Source organism: Panulirus ornatus, chromosome 55 (genome assembly GCF_036320965.1).
Source record: "Panulirus ornatus isolate Po-2019 chromosome 55, ASM3632096v1, whole genome shotgun sequence".
NCBI classification, from domain to species: domain Eukaryota; kingdom Metazoa; phylum Arthropoda; class Malacostraca; order Decapoda; family Palinuridae; genus Panulirus; species Panulirus ornatus.
The window spans coordinates 20501016-20523865 of record NC_092278.1 but is presented as its reverse complement, the minus strand read 5'-3'; the positions used below and the strand labels follow the sequence as shown (position 1 = coordinate 20523865).

Genomic DNA, 22850 nt, shown 5'->3' with positions numbered 1-22850 from the left:
ATACTTCTACTTACGTACTTCAAATATTATTGAAAATTGTTTTTATTTCGCTTGCCCTTACTGTTTCTTATTTCATTATTATAAGAAGTAGCTATGAATTTGTGGATGAAGTTGGTTTAATGTGAGCGCGCACAGAGCGTTGGGACGTAAGGTGGGAGCAACTGGCGGCCATACTATCCTTGGTGGCCGCTCGGCTGGCTGGCTGGCTGGCTGGCTGGCTCACTGGCTTGCTGGCTGGCGCAATTCAGACCCCGTGACCAGCTCGCTCCTACGTACGAGTCTACCATCTACTTCACACTACCATCTACCCAACTACACCGTCTCAATTATAGAAACCTTTGGCCAAAGAACAAATAAAAACAAAAAACAAATACAAAAACAAAAAAGAAGGTATACTGAGTCGTATGCAAATATAATGACCACAATTAATCAAAATCACGCGATTAATGCCTTAAAATGGAGTAGATACGTGGAAATGCGAATGAAAAGGCCAGGTTGAAGCGAGGCCGTGCTGCGCAGTGGAAGGAGGGTGGCGGGGGTAGGGAGGGACTAGGGTGGGTGTGCTGGCGGGTCGGGTCTGGGGGCCCCTGGGTAGTGAAACACACCGGGCAACATCCCAAGATTTCAACGCTCCAAAAGACCTCACCTACACCGTCTTCTTCAGCAGAAGCAGCCACCTTCCCCACAAGCCAACACCTGAGGTTTTACTTTCCGATGATGTATATTAATTACTAAACTTAAGGGATGAATTAATACCGCTTTTATTCTATCCAGCAACATTAGAGGAGTTTTGTATGTTTGCAGCCGAGATTGTTCTGTGAACTAGTGTGTGTGTGGGAGGTGTACAAGGGTACCTAGTCCCCATGAGGTGTACCTACTTGTACCACGTTCCCTAGTCCCTATGACGTGTGTACTTATTACCCATTTGTACTGGCGAGAGAGTTTTACACTCGTGGGGCCCCAATCTCTAGAACATTCTCCACCTAACATTCAATTTTTTAAACTTAGGTAGTTTGTCTACGATTCTGATCCCACATCTCGGTCATTCCATTCATCCACCAATCTTATAAAAGTATTTTTGTGACGACTTTATCGCTTGATGTGATGTTACGTTCTCTAGTTGTTCTCTCCCAACGTCTCAAAAAAAAAAAAAACCGTTCACTTTCCTCGTCCTCGTCTGGTCTGATATATTGAAGGCTGTGATCAGAACACCCTCACTCCTCTCTCTGGTGGACAAATGTGAGCAGCTTGCTAAATATTTCTTGTCCAAGTACATGAATACCATTCTGATATTTCCCAGAATACAATTCGTTTCCTAATCCCTTAATATGAGGCTCTACTGAGAGGTTAGTCTATGCCACACACGTTTACTCGGGTTGAATTTCATCAGCCATGAAATTTTGTCCAGGTCCCCTTGTAAGTTGATGCAATCCTCCTCAGTTTTCACTTCCCTCATGACTTCAGCATCATCCACAGACTTGTTCAGGTAGATGTTCAATCCTTCAAGCAAGTCATTCTCGAAGATCATGAAGAACAGTGGTTCCAAGACAGAACCTACGGCACGCCAATGGTAACCTCGGCCCACACGTGTGTGTGTCTTCTAGTCCACATGACGTGTGTATCAGCTCAGTATAACCAAGGCCCGTACCGTCGTGCTCAAGGGTCGTAACGTCGAGCTCAAGGGTCGTATCGTCGTGCTCAATGGTTGTATCGCCGTACTTGGGCCAAGCAAGGCTAGAGGACGCCCTTAATTTCCTCCAACCTCTCCTGAGCAGACGCCCTCCAACTTGGCCAGTGATAATTAAATTAAACAGCATTTTTTACCAGTAAAATATACGAGTATATTTAACAAGGCTGTATGGCCAAACAAGCCAGGGGGAAATTACGGACGGGGGAGTGAAGTAGGGCCAGACGAGAGGGAGCGCCCCTACAGACACAACGGGCCCCTAGCAACTCCGCCCGGCTCGGCTGAGGGCGTCACCTACACATACACACACACACACACTGGGGCGCACGGGGTATAACCTCCTCCACTGAACGTCTAACGTATACACCGGAGGGCGACCAGGACCTCTCGTCATATACGCCTTACAAACACATACGCAATTACGTCAAGGGGGAGGGATGTGTAACCTACGACATGGGGGCTATGTGACCTGAAGTTTCGTACACCGCCCACCCACTCATGGACCTGACTCTTAATCAAAGGCTGGTTAAAAAGCCAGACAGTCAAAGGAATGTTACCGTCGTGCGCATAGGTCGTACCGTCGTGTTCAAGGGTCGTATCGTTGTGCTCAAGTGTCGTATCGCCGTGCTTAAGACGGTAACAGGGACCCACCCCATCTGAAGCCCATCCTGTCCACACCACCTCACTGTCTTTATGTTATTCGCCCGTGTTAGCTAGTATCACACCCACAACACTCCCTCCCGCCTACTTCACCACACCTACACAGGCAATGTAGGACCACAGGTATACTCACTATAGCATTTTCCTCAATAATTCCTTCACACTTTTCCTACGATGAGACTACCTATTTTTCTCTCATTCCGTACTATCCTCATTCCGAACTATCCTTACTATCTTCTATCCGTTTCACTCCACACTATCCATACACTAACCCCGCTCTCGCTCTCTCTCTCTGCCTCAAATTCCGCCTCCTCCACATCCAGCCCAAGTCTCCATTACGTTCGTAACCATTGTATTCCTTATCTCGCCCTCCCTCACTGTCTCGTGAACCATATTGTCTCTCTTTCTGGTCCTGACCATCCCCTTGTCTCTCCCTCCCTCCATCCCACCTGTGTCCATCAGTTCCCACCAGGGCTGGGCTGACGGGGTGGTAGCCTAGCCTCCTCCAGCAGCAGCAGCGAGTATGCGGGAACCACACCAGTGCTGCCTGACCCTTACATGACCTCACGGTCACGCCACCTCCCTACTTCACTTATATATATATAAATATATATATATATATATATATATATATATATATATATATATATATATATATATAAGCGTTACCGGACTCCTGCCTGCTTGCGGTTACGCCACGAGTGAAATGTCACCTTCGGCGAAGTTGTATAATCGTCAGTGCACAAAGAACTTTTCACTACAAAGGAGTCTATCCTTACCCTGCTACTGATCGTAGCGCAGCACTGAACCTCGAAAAACCTTACGAAAAGAATCATCGACTTATATATCTGAATTATCTTTTCGATGGGGGAAAATATCTTAACGGAAAGTGTTCTATACGATCATAACAAACCCACAAACAAACATAAACACCCACACAAACACAAACATAAATACAAAAGAAAATCTCCTGGTGGGCAGGCAGCGTCCTCGGGGCGGGTGGTGGCAGGGTCGTCCTCCGTCACCTCAGGCCGAGGGGCCTCCACACCCGCCCGCCCCACAGTTGCCAATCAGTCCTACGTTGCCCCACCACCGCCCTCATGTCTATTATAACATCCTCCCGAAGAAAACCAGTTTACCCTTAAATAAAGCAGGAGTTACATAAAATAACAGAATTATTAATAATCTACCAAAGCTCAGGGTAATATAGATAACAGCAATAAAGCGTAGTCAAAACTTACATAACCAAGAGGCCGTGGCGTGGTGGCGACATTTGTAGATTGAATTAGTTTCTGAAAATATTGATATATAGATCGTCGACGGTCCACAGGTTTGGTGGTAAGCTTCTAGTTAAGAGACATGATTGCTTGCATCCTAGCCGAAGCCCAGGTGGCTGCTTGTAGGGCAGCGGCAGCCCACTGACCCGCCCATCACTGGCACCAACCACTTCTCTTCCAAATGACCCTACGTGACACTGACCAAGTCCAACTTCTTGAATACGACGACGGCGGGACGTATTCATAAACTGTACGACGGACGGTGGGCATCGCCACGTCGCACGACATTTGCGGTAATGATTCGTAGTAATGTGATGGTCGGGCGACGCTGATTGGTTCCCGCCATAATTTTTCAACGGAATACTGGAACAACAGTGTCCAAAGCCGTTGCGATGGAAAATAACCATTCATATTCACAAATATAAGGAGACAGAGAGTTTATTCTTGCTTTAAAAGTTACTTTACTGTAGTATTCTTAACTTCCAAAAGGTATTACTTACGAAAACTCCTAAGGTAAATAATTTTACAAGAGTATTGCTTATGGTAGGTGATTCTAGGTTTGTTAACTCTGTGTTCATCTGCCTGAGAGGTTCGTCTCTTCTGCCTTATTTAAGGAAAGGAAACATAGCTATCAAATTTCTAAGGTACGTTCTAAAAGTGTAAAATATCTATATAAGTGAGTATTCAATTTATAAACAATTATTGAATGTAGAGACCGGAAAAAGAACGTAAACGTGTAGCGCACCTACACTGCACAACCATATCTAACGATTTCTCCTAAGTAATTCGTCTCTTGAAGAAAATAATGTTGTCAAGCATTTTTAAAGAAAGAATATACTTTCATCCGCTTATATTTGTGAACATTAGCGATTATTTCCCATCACGACGGCTGTGGCCACCGGTATAAGTACCTTTTCAAACATCCAGCCCCTGAGTAGCTAGCTAGGTCGCTGTCACGCCCTGAGGTAATCAGCGCTGCGTTGCGTTCCTGTCGTATTACGACGACTAATGAATACGACGATGCGACACAGTCCATCGTCCGTCGTATCGTCTGTGACTATGGCTCCTTGTTCATACGTTACGTAATATTCAAGTCATCCTCGAATTTTCAATCACAGTTCAGTTAAAATATTTAAGACAATAAACGAAGTTCGCTGAACTTCCTCAAAATACAATCTTTACTAAAGACCTTAATTTTGCGTCACTCCATAGTAGGCGAAGGAACGCGAAAATAATCCACCGCAGAGAAAAAACTTGAGTACGTTATTGATGACGGAGGTTCCATAAATTTTCAGACGCTATTGTCAGGTCTCAAAATTAAACAGTGGCCCGCAGTCGTAACTGATGATTTGCTCTAGAGACAGATGGATGCTTCTGTTCCAAGAAAGATTGTAGATTTTAACCTTATATTTGTTGTTAGAACGAAAAGGTAGTGTATGGGGAATCAGCATTTTAAATACTAATAAAAATAGTTACTCAAACCAGACATTAACGCTCAATTTTAGTCAGTCCTTCACGAATAAGCCATTTAGTAATATAAAATTTATTTTCAAAGAAAATTAAGTTTTATTGATAAAAAAAAATCTGCGTGTCAGAACGTTCGTGCGTGGGTGTACTGCTAAAAGAACCGCACTGCAGAAGTAAGCTAATGTGCTAACACAGGAGGAAGATATGGTAATTCGTATTTCGAAAGACTACGGTGCAGAGGATTACGTAACTCCTGTCGAGAGTCACTATTAATCCCCTCCAGCACGACGCGACGGTACGGACCTCAGGCAATGGTGGTGCGGCTTGAGGGTACGATGGCGTGGTCTTTGACCTGTCCCTTTGAGGGTCAGGTCAAAGGTCACTCCATCATACAGGGTCGTACCTTTGTGCTTACCAGATGAGAAAGACTAGGCAAACCTGACCACACATACTGAAGAAAAAAAAAAAATGTATGTGTGAGGTTAGCTCGGGTCCACACTGGTAAGTTGACTTGTCTAACAGTTAATAAAACATTGAACCATCTATTAAAGTCCTTAAGAATAGAGAAAGTAACGCTAAATACTAACCCTAGCATCCTATGAGATACGTTAGTCTTTACAAACGGTGAACACATCCACCCAGGATGCTAGTCATTCATATGGTCACCACTTCAGCCCCTCACACGCCACGGCTGAAGCAAGGAAAACTTTCAGGCCAGTAGTTTCCCGTTTTCTCTCTACTATCGGGAGGAAGGAGAGCGAGGGAGGGAAGACAAAAAATATGAAGAAGTGTTCTGGCTTCCTCTCCGACCGGGCCCTCCGTCTCTACCAACCCCCCCTCACAATTTTTCACGAGGGGAATTTTGGGGTTCTCGATTTGTTGGTTGTTCCCCATCTCCCTCTACTTCTAGCTTATTCTTCATCTACTTCTTGCTTGTTTGTTTTTTCATTTCTCCACTACAGGTCTTAAAAATTATACATATTAATAAGCATTAATTCAGATATGGAATGATTAGAGGAATGTAGTTAGTGCGCATGTAAGTTACTAGAATAATTATTTCAAAGTTTTTCACGATTAAATACAACGTACTTTTGAAGAACTTCTTAGACAGTGTTGTCTAGGGCAAAACCAGGGAGGGCGTTGGGGCGCCCCGCGGCAGCCAGGCCTCCGCAGGGGATGACGGCCTCCAGGCGCCGCTGTTAAAGAAAATGGGATCAATTCGGCAGGGAAGGCTCATAAAAAGAAAATTAAGGAGGCAGGAACGGTTGGGCCTAACTATTCGCTTCGACTGTCCTACCAACTTTTATCCAAAATCTTGTACTGTATTCGCTCATTAGAGGCTTTATGGAATTCATTATTATATAAAAAAAACACAAACTAAGAGGTCGATAAACCTTGAGCAATGTTGTCTAAGTAGTTGCGCATTACCATGGCAACGAGGTAAATAGTGGTATTTTCTAGTCGAGCTGCTGCTGCCTGGACTCCGCCGCGCCTGCGTCAGCCCGTCCTCCGCCAGGCTCCGCACTCGCTGGGCTGCCGACCGCTACATTAACACTCCCTTTTTTATTTTACTCGTTATAACTCGCTTACTTCGTAATTACGCTTACCTATACGTTATTTACCATCGGCTCTATTGTTTTTTCAACTAAAACATTCGTATGTACGCGACTATGAATAACAGATCTTCAAAATCGCTTTATTTGGAACCGAGCCAGAGCAAGGTGCCTGGGGGTGCGACGGACGGAAGGGCGAGGGTCGTGTGCTGAGGCAGGCGAGGTTGGCCTCTACGGCCGAGCAGCAGCAGCTCGCCTTGTGTAAGAGCGCCCCAGCACAGCCTTCACCGCCGGCCTGTCGACTCACTCTCAACCTCTCGATGGGAGACTAGCGAATACAGCCTTCCCTCCCCAGTGTTTAGGTAACAGATATATTATTCTCATGTTTAGCTTCGCCTACCAGCAGAAGGTCTCTAGAGATAGGGGATATCAAGTCGGCTCCTAGGAAAGAGGTGCTCCTCGCCGCCCACGACCGCTTGGCCAACCGGCCACCCAACCGCCCCGGGGACCTGGTGGCACTCAAGTAGTGGGTGGAGCGGGCGGCAGAGGAGGCACTGGCTGGTGGGTGGCAAGTTTTGCACACCTCACGCGGCTCTCTCCTCTCACTGTGACGTAACAGGTGGATACACAGCCATACTTCCCGCGCCAACTTCAACCCAAGACTTGCTGAGCGGAGTGAGGAGGGCGACTGACAATGACCACACATGCTGAGCTCTTCTTGCCACCTGTTGGTGGCCTCTCCAGTACCTTGCAAACACCTCCTCCCAAACGTTTCTCTGCATGGACAACACGCCTACATTTCCCGTCATGTGTACAGCATAAATTTCTTTAATCCATACATACATAATGACAACCTAACTCCCTACATGATACTTTCTAAGAATCACCCTAGTATTATATCAAAACACAATATCTTCTAGCTACTAATATCACACAAGATCTAGGTAGAGTTTTGGTACATAAGCGAATTTATACAACAGAGGCGGCGACACCAATTCCCAGGTCTACCACAGCAGCATAATTAAAGCGTAATATTAGTAAATGGTTGCCGGCATCATTTTTCTTGTCGAATTTTCTTTGTTTTGATTCCTCCATATTTCTCTGAGGCGTGTTTTCTTGTTTTCCTCCGAGCTCTTGTTTGCTAGACTTGGGTTGTAGCGCCCCCGCACCAACAAAACGCGGCAAAACCGTCCTTTTTCCCTCTGCACATACGGACTACGTTGGCGTACTTCCCGGATGTTTTGTCCGACCCACGTAGCAACCACCCGACGCCGTTATTCCAATTTGGTCTGTGAGTCACCCGCGCGTGAGGGCTGAACTCCCGTCCCATTGGCTAACTTATTGTTCGACCAGTGACAGAAGGGCCCTGCGTCTGCGCTAAACTCGACAATTTTAGGTCTTCGTGCGCAGGGCAGCAAGGGTGGAAGTCCCGCCGCACTACCACTGGTTGGGGCCTGAGGGAGCCCAACCCACATCATGGAATCTAGCCCTCTCTGCGCAAGGTACGGAAGGGTGTTATTGGAGTGCAGTTTGCCTTGAGTGGAGGCAGGGAGGGGCCACGGGAGAGGGAGGGAGGGAAAGAGGGAGAACCAACGGTGACTGGCCGTGGTGAGCGGTGCAGGGGACGCAAAAACCGCCTTCGGTCCGTGGATACAAGGACGTTACTCCTCTGACGCTGATGTCATATGTTAGTTGCTAGATACTTGGGTGGACAGTTGTAAATTCTATCGCGTCGTACATAGAATCGAGTTTCCCGTGCGACGCATCAGACCTAAACTTGCTTCATCAGGGGCAGCGCGCGGGAGTTGGCTCTCTCGGCCGGGCAGCAGTAGTGGCGAGACTGCCCTGCAGAGCTGTGGTATTTGCGGGTTGAACAGGCTCCGGCGAGGCCACGTCGAGACTGTTCCTCTCTCGCAGCTGTGGACCAACTGGCTCGGCAGCCGCACCGTCAATTTCTACCGGCGACGGGCACATTTGTTCGGATGCGTGCACAGAAGGGAATTCGAAAACACCTCTCTAGAGGGTGTCCATGACTCATGCAAATGTCAAGAAGAACTCGGCGATTTGCATATCTCCACAGTACTTCTCTTGATTATCCTAAATACTACGGCAAACTTAAGACTATCAGCGTGTCATAATGACCTGACTTATATAATTAAGGGAGCCCTTGAGGAAAATGGCAGTCTACACCTATGGGAATTCAGAACTTTCCTCGAGAATTCAACTTAGTAAACTTAACGGAATTTCATACGGCTAACAACATCAACATATATGAATGACAACTTTAGGATGATGATGTACTGATGTGACTGATAAACGTAGGCCAAACTGCGATGTTAATGATGATCAGTGTGAATGATGATGATGATGATGATGCTTTCAGACACTTATTGCGCTAGGGGGAGATAGGGGGCGCTGGCAGACCATTGGGTGGTATACAGTTCTTTACGGAACAACACGTTGAGTAATGGTAAATCTTGGGTTGCCACTGGGAAAAGGTAGAGGGGTAGGGAGGGGGAAATAAGGCCAGAGAGAAGGGAGAGGTAGGGTGAGGGCGCTGTCGAGGAGGGTGGAAAACGGGATGGTGGCGTCCGCGTCGAGGGAGGGAGAGAGGGGGAGGGCTACATTAAGAGGGAGATGTGGAGGCTAAATTAAGGGAGAGAGGGAGGAGGCTGAGTAGAGACGACCCTAAGTTAAGGGAGATAATGTACGATGAGGAGGCCAGAAAGGTTAAGGGAGGAGAGGGTGGATAATCAGACACTGGAGACTTGGTTAAGGGAGACTGGGTAAGCTAAGGCGAAACAAAGGAAGGACAGAAGGGAGAGGGCTAGTTACGTAAGGGAGATAAGGCAAGTTCAGAGGGGAGGACGTAGAAAGACCCAACTTAGGTGAGGAGAAAGGGAGAGGTACAGATTTGGGCAAGGGGGGCGAGGTTGAACTAAGGGAGGGAGCGAGGCTAAGTTAAGGGAGAGAGGCGAGAATGAGGTAAGCGAGGCCGGCAGAGCTGAGTTAAGGGAGAACAGTGAGGTTGACCTGAAGGTGAGAGGGAGGGTTGTACTGAGTTAACCCCTGAAGCATGACGGTACGACCCTTGGAGCACGATGGTACGATCCCTGAGTACGACATTACGACCACTAGAGTACGACCCCTGGAACGCTACAATTCGACCTTTTGAGCACAGCAGCACGACCCATTGAGCACGACTGTGCGACTCCAGGTGTATGATGCCCCTGGGCCTTTGACCTGATGATGCTCGTGGCCAAAAGCCATCATACCCAAAGGTCGTGCCGTCGTGCTCAAGGGGTCGTACCCTCTTGTAAGAAGAGAGAAGGAAGGGCTAAGCAACGTGTAAACTGTGTGTGTATGTGTGTGTGTGTGTGTGTGTGTGTGTGTGTGTGTGTGACTGGTACAGGATAAGTATACTGAAGGCTTCTTGACCGGCTATACACAATGTCAACAATCAAGCCAGAAACAGGTCACTTTATATATCAACAACCGTCCCTTCCCTTTCCAGAGCAGTTAATGGCAGCGGGCTACCCTAGAATGCACGACATTTATTGACGAAATTCGAATCCTTTGTGAACAAAACACACACACACACACACACACACACGTCACCATATTTGGGTTTGCCCATTGATGTCACTCTTATAGAGAGCGAATTACACGTGTATTTTGATATAAGTATTTCCAGTACGAAGGTGTGATGTTTAAGCACAAGGGACACGACCCTTGAGTACGATGTACAATAGTTGGGCGCGCACGGGACGACCCTCAAGCACGACTATAAGACCCATAGGTCGCCTCGCACGGTTCATGCCATGTAAAGATTGATACGGGCAACGTCCCACCCTGACGTTTTGGCATCACCAGACCTGGTAATTTCATTTAGCAGCGTGTCGCAGAAATAGTGGGTGTGTGGGTGGCCAGGTGGTTAGTGGTGGTAGGTGCTGAGTAGGTGGTAGTGGTGGTTAGATGGGCTGGCTAGGTGGTAGTGGCGCTGGTAAGTGGTTAGTTAGGTGGTGGTGGTAGGTGGCTGACCAGGTGTTGGTAATGGATGGGTGATCCGATGATGATGGTGGGTGGCTGGGCAGGTGGTGCAGGTCGAGTGGTTGGCCAGGTGGTGCTGGCAGGCTAGTTGGCCAGGTGGTGTGTACGTCTATGATCACAACATGTGTGTTTCAGGTGGCCAAGTAATACGTCATCGAGCACAGACCCCAAGCCAAAAACCACCCTTTTCACTAACGCACCACTCTCTCTAATAACCCACCACACCACCCACTCTAATAACCCACCTCCACCCGCTGACCATCATACCAAGTTTTGGCTAACCAACTCACGAAGCCCCCAGTTCGAGAGGTTCTCCCGAAGGATGCTGAAGATAAGATCTGGTATTTTAGCAGTAGAGAAGTCGAGGTCTGAAGGAGTGGCACCGCCACCTTATACGTCTGCTGAGCTCCTGAAGAAGTGTGGGTAAAACACTACCTTACGAAGGTGCCTCTTGAGCTCCGTCCCGTCGCCCTTCCTCGGGCAGTTCCTGTGACAGTCCCTCCTCTTCAAGATGAATTTCAAGTGCTCGAGCTCTTGAGGAAGACGGTACGGCCCCTTGCGCACCACGGTACGACCCTTGGGCACGACAGCCAAGACTCTTGACTTGATCGTTAAGCGCCAGGTCAAGGCACCAGGCTATCATTACCCAAGGGTTGGGGTGCGGCCGGCGTCATGCTGAAGGGCGCTTCACCCCCCCTTCCAACAAGGAGGACTGTACCAAGATTTTGCAACAAGTCTCCCCACTACACAACATAAACTCCCCAAAGACGAAGTGGAATGGAACGGAAAACGCCACAGGACTTCAGGGCCGAACCGCGGGCAGGAAATACCACAGCGAGCGGTGGCGAGGTTCCCCAGCCCACCCGCCACACCACCCACCCTTCGACGGCGGCGGCCGCCGCCAACCCTCCATCGGCCCCCACCCTCTCGCACCCCTCACGTACCCCACCACCACCACCACCACCGCTCCCCCATCCCCCCCAACACCCCCTTTGGCTGCCCCACTCGCCCCACAACCCCAGCCCTCGGTGGCCCCAACCCTGTCGCACCCTCCTACGTACCCCACCGCAGCTCTCTGTCGAACCCCACACTCGCACAGGCCCCAACCCTCAGTGGCTCCACCCCTTACCCCTCCACACTCACGCACACACACTCGCACCATCGAACGTACCCCATCACCGCCGCTGCGACCATCTGTCAAACCCCAGACTCTCACTTAAGCCCCCACAGCCTTCATCGCCCCAACCTTCCTGCACCTTCAGCCTCGGTCCCGTGACACCATCAGAAGTATCAGCTCACGCACTCATGTATACACCGCACCTTTCACACACACACACACACACACACACACACACACACACACACACACATACCAGCCACCACCACCCTTGCTGGTAAACGTACCCAACCCTCATCCGCGCCCTCTGCCAGCCAAGACGCAACCTCTCCCTCCTTCACCACACCTCACATCCACTCCTGTGTCCACTCTCCCTTCCCTTTATGACCAACACACATGTTTTTACCCCAAAGGTAGGAAAAAAAAAAAACACTTCTGGACTCAGTGCATAGATGTGTGGAGTTAGTAACCCCCTCCTCCCCTCTTCCATACTTCAAAGTTTGCAGTGTTGATGTTATGAACTCGTTCACGCCAGTGCTTGCAAGGATGTCTGGCTAAACCTATATAATCCTGCTTGCCCCCCTCCTCTCTCTCTCTCTCTCTCTCTCTCTCTCTCTCTGATCCTCTGTTGTCTCGCCTGTAGCGGCATTCATATCTCCACCGATACAGCCACGGGGCATCATGATTCCGACGTTAATTTCCAGATATCTAATTAAGTCTACTTATACGGCAAACTGTGGTGTGGCGTGGCGAAGCGTCCCATCCCTTGGTATGGTGTGCGGGAGTGAGTCAGGCAGTGGTTGGGAGAGCTGTGTGGTGGTGGTGGTGGTGGTGGTGGGATAGGGTCTTCCAACACCACACTACTACACCCTCCGTCCCTCCCTTCTCTTCTCTTCCTCGCTCCCCCTCTCTCCACGCACGTGCGTACAGTGCGCGTGTCTGCGTACACGGGTTGCGTTCGGATGCCGCATTGTCGGGAGCAGTTGTCTTGCCAGCCGAGGTGTAGTGTCACCTTAGGACCACCAGGTGTGTGGGTGGGTTGCCTGCTGTGTGCGTGTGGTGTGCAGGGAGGAGGTGGGTGAGTGACTAGGTCATATGCCTCGTTGGAACTGTGAGGGAATGTCTGTGTTTACTTGACATTCATTAACCCCCCAAGCTTCCCACAACGTGGAGCCGCCGCGTAGACCACTCCTACACGACCCTTATTCATCTTCGCGAGGGAGGGGAGTCTGCGAAGTTGAGTTCGAAGCCAGTAAAGTGATGGCGAGGGAGTAGGCGGCGATCTTGCCGCCCGCTGTCCTCCTCCTCCCCTTCTCTTAGCACAGACGGTACTCTGACTCACAGGAGGGGTGGAACTGTCGATCGCTAGGGGGAACGAGGGGTGTGTGGATGAGGCACAGATGGGGAGGGCAGCCGAGTAGGGGGAGAAATATAGGGGAGAGTATGTGTAGAGGGAGGAATGGTCGTGTGTGTGTGTGAGGGGGAGAGGAGGGTTGAATGACAGGAGCTTGTGAGGGGAAAAGAGTCACAATAAGAATTAATAAATGACTATGAACAGAAGAGTTTAGTATCTGAGTTGAAGATAAGTGTATTCCAGTGTGTATGGTGAAGTGGTATGACGTCAGGAGCACGACCTGTAAGATTTGTCGGCTGGCGAATCACCTGTGCATATAAGGCTTAATATCTGTGGATTAGATATGAGAAATTCCATCAAACGTGTTCCCTAAAACGATCGTACATATCTTGATGACGACGGTACAATCCTGGAACCTGACGGTACAGTCCTGGATCACGACGGTACAGTCCTGGATCAAGGCGGTACAGCACCACACCTTGAAGCACGACGGTACGACCCTTGAGGTATTAAGGACTGAACTCAACTCGAGATGCCCGGCTATATCATACGCAAAGGGTAGTAGCGTGGTGCTGCCAGGGGGTCACGTTTGAGGGGAGGTGGTGGAAGGTGTAGCCGCGGAAGGCGCGAGTGTGGCGGCGGCGGCGTCAGCGAGACGGCCTCCTCCCTGGGACGAGCTTGGCGACAGAGAGATGGCGCCGCGCTATACATAGTCCCCCGCTGCCAGAGTCGTCGCCAAGACCTAACCTCTCCACCTTCTCCTCCAGGGTTCAACCCCCACCCACACCCCGACCACCTTCCTTACTCGCACCCTTCAGCACTCCTGACCCAGGACGTCTCACCCCCACTACCACTACGGGTCGTACAGACTCAAGGGCCATTATTTAACGACCGTCCTACTTAAAGAAAAAGTCTTTGGAAGTAATTCGAAGTAAAACGATGCTTTTCGGAGCTCTTCGGCGAGTCGCTCTGCTACTTCCGACCGCAAGAGACCTTAAAGGATGCCTTCCTTACGTAGGAGGCGGCGTCAGGGGCCGAGGCGTGAGCGTGGGCTCCTGCAGCAGGTAGGTACAGGTGTGTGTGTGTGTGTGTGTGTGTGTGTGTGTGTGTGTGTGTTGTGGACCGCGCGGTGTGGCTGGCAGGCCGACCTGCCCTGTGCTGGATCGATGTTCCCTTAGCATCCCGCGTCGATGACCTACACCGCACTCCAGTGAGAGAACGAACTTCCCTTCTAATACCCGGCCTCGAACTCAAACTCTTTTTCCCCAAAACCTTCCCAGCTCGAAGTTGAGAAAATGCCCCAATCCTCTCTCCCCAGCTCGAACTTGAAACGCTCCTTCTCCCTCCCCAGCTCGAAGTCGAAACGCTTCCACCCCAGCTCGAACTCGAAACGCTCCCTCCCTTTCTCTCTCTCCCCAGGCCGAGCTCGTAACGCCCCCTCCCCGACTCGTTCTAGCCAAAATTTATCGTCCAGTTGTTTACTAAAGTGATTCACCCAATACTTTACTATCACTGACGCAAAATACGCTCGTCGGAAACTTGGGCCAACCAAGAGAAAAAAAAAAGAAAAGAAAATCTTGCCTACGGAAATCATGTTGTGCTTTCCTCCTGCGGCGCCAAGACACCAGCGGAGAACCCGCTCGACGGGACCAGCACCTGGGGGTCACCTGCCGGTCACCTCGCCACCAGGAACACCTGGGGTCACCTGACGGACACTGGGGCTCTCACCTGCCGAAGACCTCGCCTACAGAAACACCTGGGGTCACCCGACAGACACCTGGAGGTCCCACCCGACGGAAGACTTCGCCTACAGGAACACCTTCCTTAACGTAAACAAAACTTGTCAGTGACGAACCCCCCACCCACTGTAGTACAAATTTTGTACTATTTATGAAAAAAAAAAATGGTTCGACTGTGGGTAATACTGGGCGCCTGGGGGAATATAACAAAACTGGTTCGTTGATTCAGTGTCCATCATTATAGTGGACGGTATGTGTGGAGGAGGTTAGGTGCGACACCTACTAATATGCGACCAGGCCCACCTCACCTACACCTTAGGAGAACAAATGACAGAGAAGGTTGTAAGGTGGGACTCTCCCACCTAACCACCTGCCTAGACTCCACTTTATAGCGCCAGTGGAATACGCAAGTGAACCACCTCCAACCATCCCTGACCACTTACCCACTTAATAAAGCTATTGAAGAATGCAGGTGGGGAACCCCCAACCCCACTTCCATCTGCCCACGTTGCAGCCACAGGACGTAGCTTGAACCCCCTCCTTCCCCTCCGACCCGACACCCAACCACCTGCCACAGAAGGGACGCAGCTGGTGCTCTCTCTCTCTACCACCTGTCTAAATTCGCCTCCAACCACCCGTCCACAAGCCTGTCACTAATCCGTTGAAATGACGGACGCTGGTACACTTGTCCTGGATGACGGACGATGAAGAAGGTGGAGGAAAGACACACACACACACACACACACACACACACACACACACACAGCCGCCAAGGACATGGCAAAGTACAACCACCACGGACGGTAGGCTCCACTACTCACGGATGGACGGACGGACGGGACAAGCACCACCAATATCTAATGAGTGAAGACTCCTCACCCACCTTCACCTTCAGTACATCAACTACTTCGATAGAGAGAGAGAGAGAGAGAGAGAGAGAGAGAGAGAGAGAGAGAGAGAGAGAGAGAGAGAGAGAGAGTACATAGAAAGCCTAATAGGATATATATATATATATATATATATATATATATATATATATATATATATATATATATATATATATATATATATATATATATGAATCTGCCAATGAGATGGAAGAGGCAGCGAGGGGAAAGATGGGAAAGAGAAGATACAAAAAAGAGAGAGTGGAGAAAGTGTGGAATGGGGGGAGGGGGCGTGGTGGTGTGGGACCACCACGTCCACTTCTCCAGCAAGTGAGAGGGGGGGGGGGGGAGGGAGGAGTGCTCACACCACCTCCCCAAGGTAAAGGGAGCGGGGGTGGGGGTCTGTGTGTGTGTGGCACCAACGCCAGCCAGACCTCAGAACTGATAAGAGATAAGATAATTCACCATTATCACACTCCATCATACAACCCAGGCTGGAGGTGACCACTCCATTATGACGTGGTGGGAGGAATTACCTACTACAGTATAACGTGTTGGGTGGAGGTAAACCACTAGAATATGACGTGTTGGGTGGAGCTAAAACCACAACACTATGACGTGGTGGGAGGAGCTAAACCACTACGGTATGACGTGGTGGGAGGAGCTAAACCACTACGGTATGACGTGGTGGGAGGAGCTAAACCACTACAATATGACGTGGTGGGAGGAGCTAGACCACTGCAGTATGACTTAGTGGGAGAGGAGCTAATCACTACAGTATGACGTGGAGGGAGGAGCAAAACCGCTACAATATGACGTGGTGGGGGAGCTAAACCACTAAAGTGTGAAGTGGTGGGGGTGCTAAACCACTACAGTATGACAAGGTGGGGGTGCTAAACCACCATAGTAATATACCGTGAACTTTACCACTCCATTATACTGGAGAAGGTGGAGTTCACCGCTCCATTATAGCGTAGTGGGAGGAGGCCAGTGTCCCTGGGGCAGGCCGCTCCTGCTGGAGGGAGGGAGGTTGGACACGCTACATCGCCCGCCAGGAGAGATGTGCCGACTCCCGCCCTTATTAAACATGTCGGCCAGCCGTGACCAACACGCCAAACTCGGGGCCGGCCGGGGCGGGGCAGCCCCGTACACATGGGGGCGGGGTTACACTGCGCAGCCCCGTAAACAGGGGGCGGAGTCACGACGAGGACAGCCCCCGTAAACACGGGGCGGAGTCACAGCGGGGGCAGCCCCGTAAACGCTCACACGGAGTGGGGTAATGGTGGAGCAGCCCCGTAAACACACACGGGACGGGGTAATGTCGGGTCCTACCCGTAAACACCCAGCCCCGTAAACATACACACGGGACGGTCTATATTACTCGCTTTACTGCCAATGTTGGGACGCCAGTGTTGTTGACACGTGTACGTTGACCAGGCTGTTGGCGAGATGGTGAACAGTCGTGGTTGGTGGTTGTGGTGGTGTTGGAGGAGGAGGTCGTAGTGTTGGTGGTGGTGGTGAAGCAGTAAAGAGAGAGGGTCGTGTTGGTTGGTGGTGGTCGAACGACCCAGCCGGCCCCGTGAGCACAGCCCATCACACTATCAGCCATACTCATGCACCTCTCCCCCTCCCTCTACCTACTCTATATACGTGTGTGTGTGTGTGTGTGTGTGTGTGTGTGTCAGTCAGTCAGTCAGTGACGTCACTAGCTTTATGACGTCGTGGAAGCTAACGTCACCACAGACCTACCACGCCTTCCCCCCCAATCTCCCCTAGGGGAGGGCAGGGGAAGATGCTCCTGCATGTCTGATAATAAACGTTCCTTGTCAAAAAAAAAAAAATAATCACAAAAAATAACTGGCTGGAGTGAACCCGTTCCTTCCGTTTTCCTCCATTAATTTATGATTGAACTTTTTTTCACCTTCGCGCAGCAGGACTACAGCTTCCCTTTCCCTTATATACATATATATATATATATATATATATATATATATATATATATGGTATGGATAATGGTCTCCGGACTCGACTGCCCTAACCATCGGTCGCCAGACTCTTATATTGACCCTCCGTTTTCTCTGAGACACACACAGACACAGACACATACACATACACACACCTCTATTCCAACAACAGAACCACGTGGACAAGGCACTCTCCCACGACGCTCACAATCACTCTCCCTCACTCACGCCTCCATGCCCCCCCTCCTCTCTCTCTCTCTCTCTCTCTCTCTCTCTCTCTCTCTCTCTCTCTCTCTCTCTCCTTTCTCGACCTGTCAGTTGCAAGGATTTCCAAGATAATCCTTTATTTTCTTTTGTTGGTGTGTTTATTTGTTTGTAAGAATCGTGCTTTGGTGTACCTTTCCCTAGTTTTGATTATGGGATAAGATGGTTTATCGATCCTTGAGCACGACGGTACGACCCTTGAGCACGACGGTACGACCCTTGAGCACGTCGGTACGACCCTTGAGCACGACGGTACTATCCTTGAACACGACGGTACGGTCCCTTAAACACGAGGGTACAGCGCTTGACGGTACAAACTTAGCGTATGATGGCTTGGGCCTTTGACCTAAGGGTTAAAGGTCAGCAGATCAAAGGCCCAGCCCGTCATACATACGGATCGTACCGTCGTGCTCAGGGGTAGTGCCTTGTTAATCGAGGGCCGTACTATTGTGCTCAAGGTCCGTAACTTATTACTCAAAAGTGAGGCGAGATTATCAATAATCACCTCATAAAAATCTGGTTAATGCACGTATTGAAACAGTAAAACAATAGGAAGAAAAACAGATGTAAAAACAAATTAACAATTGACACCACTCGGCTATCTCGCCTCATTAAGTCTCATCAATAACCCATCACTATATGCTCACCCCACAGGTTCCATACATCACTTTACATGGGTAAAGTATTCGGGACTTTTCATGTTGCTTGTAAAGATATTAATAACTGGCCTAATATGTAGGTCATTAACATAATTAGAAGAAAGAGCATTACTCTACGTAAAATTGGCAGCTGGTTCCCTTACCAGTGAGGGGGCTATCATGTGTATTTCTTCTTGTTCTTCTTTATAGAGAACTTTGAAGAACACCTACGTCGCTTCCAGTATTATTCCTGATGCTGCCAACCCTCAATTACACCCCCCCTGCATGACCCTCATCTTCAGCATGGTTGACTATCCCTTCAGCATATCTGAGGACTCTTTCAGCATGACTGTCTACCCCGTCAGCATGGCTGTCTAAACCTTTAGAATAAGTATCAATTCCTTCAGCATGACTGTCTATCCCTTCAGCATTTTTCCCCTATACAATCATCTTCTTGTCACCATAGGTGTCTATCCCTGCAGCATATCCCATCCGGTTATCATTTCTCTCAACCAACAGGGTTCCGTGGGCATACCTTCAGCATAACATGGTACCATAAGCATACCTTCAGCATAACATCAAAGAATCATGCGCATATTTAGAGCATGTCCTGGTAAAGGTGTCATTTGTTAATCCCTTTGGCCATAAGTTAGATCAAAGGCCAGGACATCATATCTAAGGGTCGTACTGTCATGCTCAAGGGTCGTGCCACCGTCATACCCAGTGGTAATTACGTCATGTTCTAAGGTGGTACCGTCGTGCTCAAATAACGTACCGTTTTGTTCAGATATCGTACCGTCACAATCAGGGGTCATACCGTTATCTCTAATGGTCGTACCGTCACCAACAGGTATCGAACCGTCATGGTGAAGGGGTGGTACCCGCTCATTCAAAAGGGTCGTAACCATCACACTGCAGAGTCAGGGTCGTAACCATCCTACTGCAGCGTCGTACCGCCGTACATATCTCATGGGGGGTTCACATAGCCCCACATGACTTCGCATGACCCAACATATTCAAAATCCCTCTTAACATATCTGGCTCATCTTGGGCAACCACTCTTTCCTCCCCAGTTGTATGACAACACATGATATTCAGCAGGAAAGCAGTCCTAGTTCATACCGGTGCAGCCTATTCCATACAAGCACCCAAATCCGGTGGAGCCTAGTCTCTTACTAGGATCCCAACTGGTGCTGCCTGGTCTATACTAGGACCCCTAACTAGTGCATGGACTGAACACGTGTTCGCCTGACTTATGTGTGGGCTAATCCCGAATTTGGTGTCCCCCATTTTCTTTTCTCTAAGCCCCAACCAAGGCATGTATATATATATATATATATATATATATATATATATATATATATATATATATATATGGTTTATGTTTAGAATATACTAGAAGTATGTACATGTAGGTGCACAGTGTGGAATTTTAGACAATGGCAGAATTCACTTAATATGTACACTAGTACAACCATGATAACAAAGGTAAAATACACACACACACACACACACACACACACACACACAACATATCCCGTAACTTATCATGTTTCAGGCTTTTGATTCTTATCTGTACCACCTGAAAACTACTCCATGATCATGTCTGTGTTTTGATTAGACAGTCTTAGGACTCCCCTCTTTACCCCGAGGCTCCTGCACCCCAAACAGGAGCAGGGAAATCATGGCCTCCTCTACGAGTAAGAAGTTCCTCGATAAGACTGTACTCCTTTCCATCCACGGACGATGATACAGCCTCGCCGAAGGTGACTTCCAGCTCGAGTTGTAACAACACGTTGGCAGAGTCCGGTAACACACTTAACCTACATAGTTTCACTAAAAGTGTCGAAGGTGACGGCTGTCATACACGTAAGTGACAAGCAAGTAATACCATGTACCAAGTCATACCTATGAATCATTCCTAAAAACTACTAGAAATATCATAAAATAATAATTAAAGCACTTAAGTAATCATCAACTAAACTTATACTTAGTGGGGCTTATGTATAAGCAATGCCATACTTATGTAACATAAGGCGTAACTACTACATATCAACACTCCCCAGCCCACATATAAGTCGTATTATTTATATGTACAGGGTGCCTGCATGGCCGTCACCATGGGAATGTGGCAGCAGCAGCAGCAGAGCGGCGGCGGCATTCTAGTCCTACAAGAGTAGGGTGGTGAGGGGAACTACCTTAGTCCCTGGTTCCGCGAGCACTACCATTTTCTCTCACGGGACACCTGGTCCAGCTCGGGGCTCCCAGCACGGTTGAAACAACAGGTAAACGGCATTTTACCTCACCCATCACCAACGCCTCTCCATCCACTAGACTAATACACGTTTTAACCTATAAATGTACGAAAATGACAAGACAAAAGCATCATTACTAAATTACGGTCCACCTAAGAAGCACTAACACATCAAATATCTCTAAAAGCCAAGTCATGCAGGATGCATCTAAATCACTTCATAACTACCAAATCACTTTGAGTTTATCACGTTTTGGATCGTAAACTCCCGCTGGTCAAGAGTTCATAACGAAGAAACCACATAGTGTCAAGTCCTGGTCGCTTCGTGTACATCCCGATATGTTCTTAAACACTCGTTCGCTATTATAATTTTTATTTTCTCCTCTTCATTAGTTACTTAAACAAGAGCCAGTGGGAACCATGAATACAGTTCTGAATCTGATGCAGAGTTACAAAGGCAACCAGACTTGTGTACCAGTACCGCTACAGCAGCAGCCAAGTCACCAGCGTTGGCGTTGGCGAACACAGCCTGACACACTTTTTCTTATCACTAGTCGACCTAACACCGAGTTCTCTGCTGAAATAACGTCGAAACAGATTCTCGAGAAATATACACTATATCGTTCTCTCGGACTTGGTTGGTACGTTCACTGGAACAGTTCACACAAGAAACAGAGGTACATTATTTTTTTTTCTCTCTCCACGAGTTCACTCGACCTACCTTATTCTGCTCTGACATTTCAGCTCACATGATGCTCTTGAAGTGGCTTTGACGATCTCATGATTAAAATGCTCGGAAATGTCCAGGTTACAGAGGTTCACTAAGTGATGACAGAAAACACAAGCACACACACAATCCCAATGCTCAACGCCTTGCGCCAGCTCGGGTCGCTCTGAGTCGCCGAGTTCAACAAAGTCCCCAAACCATTCCCTGGTGCGCGTAGCGCCTCGCGCTATCTTTAGCGAGATTTATAATTTCTTCCTCTTTATTATATCCACACCGACTTAACACATGCAGATTTCTTTCTCCACAATTTCTAAAGTCTGTGACAAGGTCTACTTCGAGAAAAAATTGGACGTACTTATCGCAAAGTGGAATTAAAACATCCAGCGAGATGCGCTAGTTGCCATTCGTTCCTAGCAGGATGTGAGCCTGGCGCGCGCGTGTACGTGCGTGCGTTTGTTCTCCAGTGACGACATGGCGTGACGTAGAGGGTCGGACAAAGCTGGACTATTACAGTTCTCGTCCCCAGCTACTCTCAACCTACGCTGCCAACAACTGGCTGTAGCGAGTGTGAGGTAAAAGACATACAAACTGTAAAATATATCTCCCATACACTCCCAGTACATAATATTGACGAAATTATGATTCAAAATATCCTATGTTGCTGTAGCATACATATCGCCAGGGAAAAACCGCACTTTCCCCATGGGTACACAATAATTATCAATATTACGTGAAATCTTGTATGGAATTTTCCTTTTCGCTTTCCTCTCCCGTACTGCAAGACCACTTGGTCAGGTTATCATTAGGGTCAACATAATTTTCGCCCATATATGTAGGTGAATTTCAATGAGAGTATTTGACGTATACTAGTTAGGTTCTTGAATAAAATATAAAAATTTGAAAGCTGGTCGATAGGAGGTGGCGTCGTCCCAAGCCAGTGTGGGGCCGCTCGGCTGAATCACGTAGCCGGAGCTGACTAGAGACAGTTGCTTTCAAAATGATTCGACCTCGTTTCAGCACCGAAGTTTGTGCCTCAAAATCTAGACCGTTGTAAGGGAAAAACACCTTACCAAACAGTGTGGGTGAACAAATGAGGGTCTACGTGAATTTATTTAGGTATAGGCACCTACATGATACATATCCTGGTAGGGTAAAGTATCATTTTCCCTCAAAATTTCACTAAGTTCTCGTCTCAAAATGGCAGAGTGTATC

General features: G+C 48.6%; 1 protein-coding gene across 3 annotated transcripts in view; it reads right to left on the bottom strand.

Moving 5' to 3' along the window:
• Positions 1-21825, bottom strand: part of LOC139765510 (uncharacterized) — a 29939-nt gene extending 8114 nt beyond the window's left edge. The window contains exons 1-2 of one of the 3 annotated variants that reach the window (XM_071692995.1): positions 21633-21825; positions 6181-6287 (exon numbers count right to left, since the gene is read on the bottom strand). Coding sequence is in view for 1 of the 3 variants with exons in the window: in XM_071692994.1 (XP_071549095.1) it covers positions 21633-21650 (18 nt within the window). In the remaining 2 variants the exon portion in view is untranslated. Of the gene's footprint in view, positions 1-3588; positions 6147-6180; positions 6288-21632 lie in introns of those variants that run through there. The other 2 variants (XM_071692994.1, XM_071692996.1) reach the window with 2 other exon arrangements.
• Between the last annotated feature and the right edge of the window lie 1025 nt (positions 21826-22850).